Genomic DNA, 11721 nt, shown 5'->3' with positions numbered 1-11721 from the left:
GATACATAAAACATATGACAACAGTATGCGGCCTTAAAGACTCTCTCTGGAGGAGTTTGTCTGCGAAACACACACATTTGTAAATGCTATTTTTTGTCTATATTTGACAGTGATAGTAGAGATACAGATACAGATGGGATGGAGTTCAGCAAACGTCCCCGGCTGGACTCAAAGTGGGGATGTTATAAAACACGCATCTTAACCACTCGGGTGCCTGATGCCCAGAACCCATTACTTTCTGTTACATGATGGTAATTTCTAAACATTTAGGGTCACAGATTAAATGAGATGTATTTATATAAATGTTGACTTCGAGAACATGAATTCACAGGCTTTATTAAATAACATTATTACATGCCTAGAAATGCAACAAAGGCAGTGTTCAGAAAAATAAATGAATTTCACAAAATGTTGGAACCAAAAAAACACGTTATAGAAAAACCTACAGGAGCTCAGATCAGACCCAGTCATCTAAGACGGGCAGATAAACAAAACATGACATGTTATAACACAAGATACCAAGAACTAAAGACACCGCTAGTCCAAAATATGACACTTTACGTTACTCTACCGCTGCCTGACAGCTGGACTTTATGCTTCACTGAGCTATGGACAGTCTGTGTAAGACAGCTGCTGTGAGACTTAATACCTGTTCAGTCCTTACTCTTTAAAAGCTATCAGTTATTTTGAGTGTAGCTCTTGTTGTGACTTCATTTTTTGTTGTGCTTGCATTTCACAGTCACATCTGACGTTAGTGACATATTCAAGCAATACAACACGAGACGGCAACAACTGTGAATAATGTGAGTAATCTTAAAACACCTTCATCGTCGAGGCGCACCATCACCCCCTCAAAAAATCCATAACCCTCCAGTCAATGAAGTCCTTTGAAGCCACGTGAGTCTGTGTGTGACTGACAGAAAATCAGACATTTCCACTTAATTACTCTCCTATCCCAAGATCAGATGATAACATGACGCCAGTTGTGTCACTCCTGGAGCGAATCACACGCCCATAAAGACGGCAGCACGGCACAGAGTCCTGTGACAATCAAGGAACCATCATTTGTTATCAGTGCTCATCACAGGAAGTGTTGAGGGCGAGTCCAAAGACGTGATTTGTTGCGATGTTTGTGTGGGTGTGTAGCATACTGGTTTCAGCGTGGGTAGACAAAGGAGGCTGTTTCTGTTATTCACACGCGATTTTGCCATCAAAGCTGGAGAGCGCGATGGCAAACGCCTGCACGGCACACATCGGGTAGTTGTAGTCCAGCGTGAAAATGTCGTCAGCTATTCGGCCAAACTGCATCACGATGTAGTCCACTGAAAAAGGCAAGGAATTGTTAAAATAGATGTGTAGGTAGATAGATAAATAATGAGAATTTATTTATTTTATGACAAGTTAAAATAAAGAAATGAAACGCCAAGTGAAAGTTAATAGAAATGAAAATTAAGCTAAATGCAAATGTTGGCTGGCTCAAACTGACAATGCTAACATGCTAGCGTTTAGCAGTTATCTAATACCACGTCATTAATTAGTATGCTGGCTTGCTAACATACTTACATAATTACAATTCATCCTAAGGGGAAAATGACTGTCTGTATCAAATTCAATTTAATATTCCATTCAACAGATGTCAGGATATTTCACTGGAAGCCATAAATTAGGTGATCACCATCGTCGGACGCAGGATTCGTCTTCTGCGAACATGAATATCTGTACGAAATCTCATGGCAATCTTCCAAAAGACCAAAATTCTGCTCTTCAAGGAGGATATGTTTTACGTTGTTGGTTTGCTTGTTTGTCAGCAGGATTACAGAAGATTTTATTTCTTTTGTCTTGTTGGTAAACTGCTGTTTTTCTTTACCTAATAACTTCACATCCAGCTGTGAACAAACACAAGTGCTCGTCTTCATTCACAGATACAAACTGCGGAGGACAGCACTCACAGTCTTTGCTGTGGACGATCTGGAAGTTCTTGATGGAGGCCTGGGTGACCCTGCCGTTGAAGTTGAGCACATGGGACGCAGTTTCTTCGTTCCAGACGGGCGTCTTGTTGTGAAGCTCGATAATATTTTCCATCCTTCTGTTCTGGTGCCTTATCAACAAGCCGTCACATTCCTGCCAAGAATTGGCAAAGCACAGTTCAGGAAAACACCAGGAAAGAGTGATACGGTTTCTGCAAGATGGCCAAACAGGCAACACAACATGAATCAAGCTGAGAGCAGTGAGGAGGTTATTTAATTCTGGGACGCCTGATTGAGCTAATTAGTCATCTGATGGTTTCACACACATAAACATCCTGAGCTGGAGGTGCCTGCTTGATAATCCCAATCATTAAATTACACTTTCAATGATTTTTTTGTGCTTTGGATGAACTGATCATTTAATAACACAGAACATGGCCCACGATAACAGCTGTGTGCTGCTGAACAGTTACCTTACTAAACACAGGAGTTGCATGATAACGGACAGTGAAGATTGAATGTTTCTTCTCTTTTTTAATCCTTAAATCCTCCTATAACAGACATAATGCAGCGCCACCATGTTGCCATATTATATTCTCTTTTTTTTTCTTTTTCATTTTGCTCTTCACTGAAGAAGAGGAGACTTACTTTTGGAGTAGTTTTTTTTTGTGTGTGTGTCATTACAGCCAAAAAAAACCCTCGTTATGTGTTGCCCCTGAGAACCTGGTCCACACAGTCTTTATGCTCTACTCAAAGCAATGAAAAAAAAGTATTTATACATAGAAATCAATCCATTCATCTTACATTTCGTGGTCGGACAGCAACTCGCTCGTTGTCTTTGCTCATTCCTGGAATGACGACCGTCATCCTTCTGGGCCCTTTCATCCCTAAGACATTTGTTTCCTGGTGCCAGAAATAAGTCAGATCAGACCTAAAACAGCATTCATGACATGCAGTGTGGATCATTTATGACGAGCTGTCATGACTTACGTAGATGATGCCTGCGAGCTCCTGCCGTGCGTTAGACATGTCTGGCAGAGCTCTGTCTGGATTCAGAGCATTGTCAAATACGGTGAACTTGGTCCCCATTAAATTGGACCTAGACAACATATTAAAGGAAAAACTCAGAACGGAAGAATTCATTTTGTTTGCTGCTTTTGAATGAATGACCGGCTTTTACCTCAGCTTTCCTACAAAGTTCTCTCCACCTCTTGATAAATCGGTGGCGTCGATGGAGATGAGGTAATTTGAAGTTGCGCTTTTCTTTCGTTTCCTCCCGGCCAACAGGAACGTCTACAGAGAAAGAAGAGACAAGCTGTTAGATTTAAAGAGAGAGAGAGCGATCTGATGCACGCACATCCACATCTTGTTCAACTGTTGCTCTGATGGCAGAACATGCGACCTTTTTGTCGTTGTCGAGGTGCAGGTAATACAGAGGATAGAGGCTCTTGTCCATCCCTCTCTGGTCTCGAGTCACTCTGCATTTGATGGTCACGCCCTGCGGAGCCGGCTCCATCACGAACTTCTCCAAGTCGTCAAACTCAATCTCAGGTGACGGCGATCTCTCCTGTCAAAGACGCGTAAATAAGGTCAGTTTAATTAAACCCATGAATGTTTCATCTCTCACTACTACTTATGAGTGAACTGTGAGATGTGAGATACCTTTTTCTTCTTCCCTTTGCCTTTCTTCTTCTTTGATTTTTCCTCTTTCTCTGACTCGGAATCATCGCTCTCTTCCGCCTTTCCTGAAACATGCAACGAAAATGCTCAGATACTTTTCAGTGAGTCGGAAGGAGGATGATGTTGCCGGTAAACCTGCCTTTCTTCTTCGTCTTCTTGTCTTTGTCCTTGTCTCCTGATATTTGGAACATGGATGCGGAGCCGGCCGCGGCTTTCTTCTTTGATTTGGTTGACTTTGTCTCTTCTTCACTGTCGTCGCTGTCTGATTTAGCAGCTGCTCGGGAAACAGGTGTCAGCATTAGCATTCAGACGCATAAAGTCAACTCAGATGTGAGGTTTCATTTGCAACAAAGGAGGTTCAATGGCTAAAGGAAGCCAAACGTTTGAGCTGTGACACTTTATCAAACTATAATCACCTTTCTTCTTGCTTTTTGAGTCTTTTTCTCCGCTTATCTGGAACATTGAAGCTGGTTCTTTCTTCTTCTCCTTCTCCTTTGACTTGGACTTTTTTTCCTTCCCATCAGAATCTTTGTCCTCTGGGAAATGGGGAACAAGTAAAATTTAAAAAATGTCATCTGTCCTTGAATGTGACACCAAACTGGAGGAATTGAACCTTTACATCAAGGGCAAATCATGTACATTTCATTCAGGTGGACTTGGAGAGAAGTATGGAGCGCAAAACAAATTCAACCTGTCATGAATCAGAGCAAAGATTTGAGGGACAGATTTGTAAGTGTGCCATCCAGGTTTTGTGTGTGTTCAGATTCAGGTTTGACCAGGACACACCCGTCTCTGGCTGCTAGGTTTATGTTTGGGTCATGTCTTGTAAGTGTTTTAGAGCAAAGCAGATGAAGCACACTGGGCAGCAGACTGACATTGCAGATATTTGCTCTGCTCTCAGTCACAGCTGACATGCAAGAGAAACAAAGGGCCAAAACCAAGAGTGCATAACTTGGAAAATATCGAGGAAAAGGGTGCCAAATTCCTCCCTCAAATCTAGTGGCACAAGTCTTGTGTCCTCAAAACCTCGATTACATTCATGATACTGTCAACGCTCGCTCTTAAAACTCCTTCCACAATGATGAATCAGTCCCAACATGCTGTCATATCTCGACTTGTTGACGGATTAGTGCTCAAATTTGGTTGTGTTCCCTGTGTAGTTTTGGCATTAATTAACTTTAGGAATTGAAGGCATGTGGCTAAAAATCTGCTTAGGTAAGCACTTTAGCAGTGAACTCGTTCCTCAAAATGTGTCTATTCACCAGTGAAAATGGCTTTGACTGGTTGTCTAAAGGTTAATGAGTGTGACTAAAGATTTAACACACTTAACACATATTTGACAGTGAGAGGCCAAAAAACGCAGTTTGTACATTTTTAACCTGAAATAAGTGCTTTTCTTTTCCTTCTTTTCTTTTTTTTTGGCCACTTGGTGGCAGCAGAAACACGCTGTAAACACAACACTTACATATCACCATCTTTAAAGTTTAACTGGTTGACAAACAGACTCATTCAGCAGATTCAGAGCAACATCAGCTTTCATTTGGAGTTGTGTTTCTGACCACCCGATGAATTTAAGTCCAATGCGAACTCTCGTTTTAGCTTTGTTTTTGGCTTTTTAGCTCTTAGATGATCTGCTGCACTCACCAGCTAGCTGCTAAATTTGACTATTCAACTTATAAAATACACAATGAAATAAAAATAAACATGAAACAGCTGATACTGTACAAGAGAGAAAGTTAGCGAAAGCGTTCATAAATGCACATTGCCACATCTACCTTAAAGCAGACAACTGATATATCATTAAATCCGCTTCCAAGGCCACCACAGACAGAGCACCTGGCTTTCCTTCACAGGAGGAGCCACAAACACAAGTTGGAGCAGGTATCCCTAAAATGACTGACGGCTGATCTGAGGTGGAGGACGGTGAAGTAAAGCTCAGAGGCAAAAGCTCTGGACATGATCCAATCAAATTAATAAGAGCTGCAACACTCTGGGCTATACCACGCAGTAATTCAGCACTCAAATGTTAAGTAGCTCAATTTCAAATTAAATCTCTGCACTAACACCCAATTTCAGCTCAAGTCAAAGAATAATGAGCTGTGAAAGACACAAGTCATAATTGACACAAGGGGTTACTTCGGCCATGCTAGTAGTTCTGTGAGGCTGTACTTGGACACAGAGGTGCTTTAAGCTAAATGCTCACTACCTTAGTTTAGCATGTTAGCAACACCAAGTGCATCTGAGGATGATGAGAAGTCATTGGGTTTGCGGGTATTTGGTCATAAACCAAAGTACTGAACTAATGAAAATTATGACCTGATGCTGCTGCGAGATGAACCGAAGTCATCATAACTCACCCTGAGGGGAACATGAATGTCTGTACCTCATTCCATGGCAATCTACCCAATAAATGACATATCACTCAAACCCACGAATGTAATGCTCAGGGTGGTGCTTCAGAAAAGGTCAAGGTATCACTGAAGTCATTAGAATCCATCCTCTGGGGACCACGAATGTCTGTGCGAAATTTCATGGTAATCTATACAGAGAGATATTTCAGTGGCGGACCTGCCGACGTTGCTCGAGGTCTGCGAGTCTTCAGCTCTTCTTACTGGGGTTGTAACTTCGCCAGCTCGTTGGCTAATCAGTGTTTTCTAATTACGGTTACAAATTGAGAATGTGTTCGACAGTTTGGAAAAACCAACGTCAAGCGTCTGACCTCAGTTTCTCCAGATCTCCTGCAAAGCAAAAGTACTGCAAAACGTTGCAAACAGACCAATCGGGCCAAATATTTCCTCTTTAAATGGTAAATTTTAAGTGGAATTAGAAAAGAAAATTGTCAGGATTTGAACGTTGCGGTTGTTTTAATTACATTTTCCACAGATGATTACTTAAAGGCAAGCCACTCACTCGATTTGCTGTGTTTTGTTGCCTCTGCCACCAAGTCAGTGTTTCCACTCACTCACCATTACACAATAAAATCATCTAATCCTCTTAACAACATTAGTCTGCTCTAATAACTGCTGTTCAGATGGCACTCTGAATGCCTTCAGAAAACACTTTTCCTGCTTCTTGCCGTACCTTTAGATTTCGATTTCTTTTCTTTGGCAGAACTTGCGGATGGAGAGCTGTCCTTTGTCGTCTTTTTCTTTGTCTTCTTTTTGGGGGTGTCTTCTTCATCATCATCGTCATCGTCGTCATCTGTGCCTGAACCTACAGAGATGCAATATTCATGAGTGTTGCTTGCTTTTTTTCAGGGTTGATTTCCAGAATATGTTAATGTGTGTGGAATTTAATTAAAGTTTTCAGACTGATGATGTACCTTTCTTCTTTTTTGGAGCACTTTTGGTTTTCTTTTTTGGCTCTTTTTCTTTTTCCTTTTCTGGCTCTTCTTTATCTTTTTCCGGCTTCTTTTTCTTCACTTTCTTTCCATCTATAATGTTGATAAGATTTAACCAATGATGAGACGCAGTAAAAGCATTAATGTATCAGTTTGCTTCCTGAGTGAAAAAGCCTAAAAACATCATCGTCTCTTTAACGCTCCTCACTTTGGATGGCAGGGCTCTCGTCTTCAGATACATCTTCAGCTTTCTTGGTCTTTGTTTTTTTGGGCTTGGCCTCTTTTCCATTCAGCTTGACCTCTGTTGTGCCATTTGCCTCCTCTTTCTTCTTTTTTGGCTTCTACAGATTTTTCTTTAAAGAGAGAAAACAGATCAGAAAACAGAGGTGAGGGGAGGAGGACGGGAGGACAGATAAAAGATGACAGACACTGGGAGACTTTTTAAATTGATTTAATTAAAGTGATCTTAGAATACTTTAAGGAGCATTTAAGGATCTTCATCAGTAACAATAACTCACCATTACAAAGTCAGATGTGAAGCGAGGGACAGAAAAGGAAAAAAGATTTAGAAGAATTGTCTTGTTAGTCGTTCTACAGCTATTAATACTGTTCTAGTATAATATCCTCACATCACTGCAGAAAGACAGTCATAATGTAATAGTTAATACAGCAATGCACGTTTTTAGCTTCTGGCAAAGCTGTGTATTTACTTCATATTTACAGGTTAGGTGCAGGAGGTGAGTGAGACAACAGGACCTGATGTAATATCGATGATACTACACTCTCAAACCTGCATTTTCTAGAACCGAACGATCTATAAGTAGTTCTGATAATACAGTTTTGTAACGCACAGACAAAAAAAAACACATTTTGTAACTGTTTTATGTAACTTGCTCAGGCCTCCTCCTGAGTACTGAGTAAGAAACTTAAATACAGCACAATCGCAGAAAATCACACACACACTTTACATCACACATATTAGAGGACACAAGGTAGCAAGTCAATCCCTTTATGAAAGAGATAAACGAGTGAGCCACTGAGGACGACGCCAGCAGAGCCAGAAAATGTAAAGAAAGAATCTGAGAGTCAGCTGAGCATAAATGTATTGACTCTGTCTTCTCTGTTGTTCTGTTTTGAAAAAATAAAAAACAGATTTTATGTATTTTATCTGACTGTAAAACTTCATAAATTTCTCAAATTTGCTGTTCTTTCCTCATCGCCTGCAATATAAGCTTTCATCTGCGTTGTCTAAACACAAGCTTAAGGTAAACTCCAAAGGGGGCTCCCACCCCTGACCCTTGGTCCTCCCACATAATATCCATTCATGTGTTCTTACATGCGCTCGTCGATATGAGGATTTTTGTACACCAGGAGCTTCGCCCAAAACATAACCATGTAATAATCAATAAAAAGCTTGTCTTACTGAGCATTTCATAAGTGTGACGAGTCCGATGACTAAACCTTTGTGCAAAGTGACAGGAAGAACGTGTCACTGTCCAAGTCACACAGAAGGAGGTCAGTGTGATTGCGGCCAGCGGAGACGGTAAAGGTAATCCTATTAGATGTTAGATCCTGCATGATGGAGGTCTATTTGTGTCCACGACTCACTATAATGACTGCAGAGTTGACATTTGTCATAATGGAATGAAGTGTTAGGCTAAAGGTAATGTAAGGTAAAGGTAACACTCGTCCACATGAACACATTTATGACTTTCCCGTTGAACTGTTGAAAGAAGACTTCCTTAAACAGTCTGTCACCACAGTTCTCTTCTTTGTTAATTTCTGTTCACTGGATCAAATGCTTGGTTATTATTAATCTATGTGAAACTCTGCTTGTGACCTTCTTGCATTGCTTTCTAAATTCTGGATGACACGTGTTGCCAAATTATTGAAAGTGTCTGAGAATATTTGAATTTAACGAACCGGTTTTCTGAAACTATGAACACTATGTCATACCAACAATCACTTTCACCTGTTATGGAAAAGCAACAAAGATTTCAACCTGTAGCTTCTGCATTTGATGATCTGAGGTTTGTTGGACAGATAGCTAATGAAGTAGATTTTTCATACATATGGTAATAATAATAAAAAAAAAAATAAAAAAAAAACCTTCAAAGCAAACAGAGCTGGCTTTAAAGATGCTAAAGGACAGAAATGCTGTTGCAGCTGCAGTTGGTTGGGACGGCGCTGTAAGTGGTTTGGGTGCCTGGATTACCGACTGCCTTCAATCCCTCATGCGTGCTCTTGCAGATGCATTTCTCAGCAGATGAGCTCCATAAACTCTGAATACTGTCTCTGCTGATAACCTGTCTGTCTTGGTGAAATACTTCCTTTGCTGGGGTTTGTACACAGAGCAGTTACCTCACATGTGGATATGATTGTTTTAAACGTCTTTGATTCAGATATAAACAACCGAAGTATTCTACATCGCACACTCAACACAAAGCAAACAAAGATATGAAAAATATGTCATGAATGCTTTGCACCATAACTCTAAACTCTGCATGGACAGTGCAAGAGTAAATGTTGTTATCTGACTCTTACTAAAGCAAAATTTCTCATCTCTTAGGTCTCACTCTCCAAATATCATTACATGTCATCACTAGGCAGCTGACTGAACACTGGAAAGTAATCTTATTTGAAAGTCATTAAAAAAATGCACAAAAACATCAACCCCACCCTTTTACCTTCTCTGCAGACATGGCGGGAATCCCACTTCAGCTCTACCGCTGCTTCTCTTTTAGAGGTGAGAAAATAAAAAAGCAGGCTTCTCAACGGAGATAATGAAAGAGTGGGAAAGCCCTGTACTCACTGCGTCTCCATCAGCAGAAAGTTGTTAATAGGATTTATGTGTAAAGCCATCTGCTCTGTAGAAACACGTCAACGGGAGAAACCAACAAAGGCTCGGGAGGAGGGAGAAGATTTGTTTATGCGGTGTGTCCACTATCCACAGAACTAAAACTCATTTTTGTGTCCTTGATACTCGTGGCTGTCACAAGATGTTTGCCCTTTTTTCCCCCCACATCTATTACACTGTAGGTCAGACTACTAGTAGCGTCTGTTGCTTAAGTCAACATTACGGTTCAGTGTTTTCAGCTTCAGTAGCGATTTTAGATTTTTTCAAACTGGTATAAAATACCAGTTTGAAAACAGAAAACAGAAAATAAAAGGTTTACCTGAACTTGCGTCTGCAGGGCTGAAGAATCCTCATCCTCTTGAATCCTGGCGGGGTAAAAACAAAGATAATGGCTTGTTATAAATGAAATGTAATATTAGTAACTTAGCTGTTCTTTATCAGATAAATTCCATCACTTACTAACAGCACATGATCCAATCACTTGCTTTAACATGTATGATGTGGAATAAGGCTGTACCTAATGATTGTTATCATTATCCATTTATTTATTAAGTATTTTCTTTATCAGTAGATGAATCATTTGGTGCATAACATGTATTTTTTTTAAGGTGGCATATTTAAATCACAAATTCTAAATCCCACAGTTATTTAGTTTAACACCATAGAAGGAGAAAGGTGCAAATGTTTACATTTGAGAAGCTGGAACCAGTGAATTTGGGGCATTTTTACTTAAAATCTTTAATCAGGAAACGGGGAGAGTTAAAGAGGATCAAATACTCTCTATCTATCTACAACATGTGTAAATAGTTTGGCATACTGTTAATTTCTTGACAGCAAGCAGCCAAGTAGGAGGTGTTCAAGGCTTCTCATCTTACGCTTCCCACAGCCGAGTGAGCTCTGTGGTAAGTGTCATTCTAACAGGTCACACAGGGTATGGGAATTGGGCCTCAGTTGGTCTGCCTGACAGCAACGATTAAAGCCTTCCCCTGATACTTATTGGTTTAGCACCACTTGGCTAGTGCCAGAGGAAAGTGGGTGTGATAAAGCAGTAAACATTCAGAAAACCACCAGGCCTCAGGTAGAACTAATGAAAGGCACGGGGAGGATATCTAACAGTCAGTTGGCCTCATATGAAAAATGCTGGGATTACACACACATTAGCAAAGTCTTGTGTTGTTGTGGGGTCCTGCTGACATACCTGTCCTGTGTCCAGGCCTCTTTCACGGTGTGACTGTGGAGGGGCATGGCTGACGTGTGAAGAGGTTACATCCAGATTTTGGTGTGAATGAGCAAACAGGGAGTGTCCTTACAGAAGGATATCCAATGTCAACCACTCTATTTGACCCTGCATGTAACTGGGTATTAGTCTGAGCATAAAAACACACATTAATACAATCTCTCACCATGTGTGGAGTCGTTTTTCTGGGCAGCAGTGTGATTGTCTCCATCCAGTCTGTGAATGCCCACAAGGCTCCATACACATCCTGTAGCCCACAGAGGGGTCACATGACCCGACTTTAAGAGGATTTTTAGCAAAGCAACAGGTCTCTCCATTGACTACCACACAACAACGACGCCGGACCCTTCTACTGGGATTACTCTAATCAGCTACTCACCATCTGTGAGCATTTCTAGGATTTTCATAGAAAAGCTGTGGAGGATTCCAAGTAAAAGAAATATGTCGCGAGTGTAAACTCACTGAACTTGGCGAAAGTAAAACAGAATTAGGTTTAATGAAACAGGAATTGTTTTAATTCAGGTGTGTGTCAGCTAAACCAGGGTAAAAGCGCACAATCATCAGGAGCCTTAGAGGGTGGTTTATGGCCAGAAGGTCACTTGTTTGGATTCGGACAAAGACTGAAAAAGTGAAAAAAAAA

General features: G+C 40.7%; 1 protein-coding gene across 1 annotated transcript; it reads right to left on the bottom strand.

Moving 5' to 3' along the window:
* Positions 1 to 320: 320 nt before the first annotated feature.
* Positions 321 to 9819, bottom strand: LOC143327503 (tubby-related protein 3-like). The gene is made up of 13 exons (XM_076741878.1): positions 9675 to 9819; positions 7196 to 7328; positions 6970 to 7080; positions 6729 to 6860; positions 4064 to 4183; positions 3787 to 3921; positions 3630 to 3712; positions 3370 to 3534; positions 3148 to 3260; positions 2958 to 3066; positions 2772 to 2870; positions 1950 to 2121; positions 321 to 1322 (listed from the first exon to the last, which is right to left on the bottom strand). Exons 1-13 carry the CDS (start codon positions 9687 to 9689, stop codon positions 1189 to 1191), a joined length of 1521 nt encoding a protein of 506 aa, XP_076597993.1. The 5' UTR covers positions 9690 to 9819; the 3' UTR covers positions 321 to 1188.
* Positions 9820 to 11721: the final 1902 nt, after the last annotated feature.

The sequence above is a fragment of the Chaetodon auriga genome, chromosome 2 (assembly GCF_051107435.1).
Source record: "Chaetodon auriga isolate fChaAug3 chromosome 2, fChaAug3.hap1, whole genome shotgun sequence".
Taxonomy (NCBI): Eukaryota; Metazoa; Chordata; class Actinopteri; order Chaetodontiformes; family Chaetodontidae; genus Chaetodon; species Chaetodon auriga.
Note: the sequence above shows the minus strand (reverse complement) of the source record. Positions and strands in the feature narration are given on the sequence as shown.

Coding starts and splice junctions, on each gene's coding strand:
- LOC143327503 (XM_076741878.1), bottom strand. Junction 3,922..4,063: donor CTCAAAAAGCAAGAAGAAAG/GTGATTATAGTT, acceptor TTTCCCGAGCAG/CTGCTAAATCAGACAGCGAC. Junction 3,067..3,147: donor AACTTTGTAGGAAAGCTGAG/GTAAAAGCCGGT, acceptor TATGTTGTCTAG/GTCCAATTTAATGGGGACCA.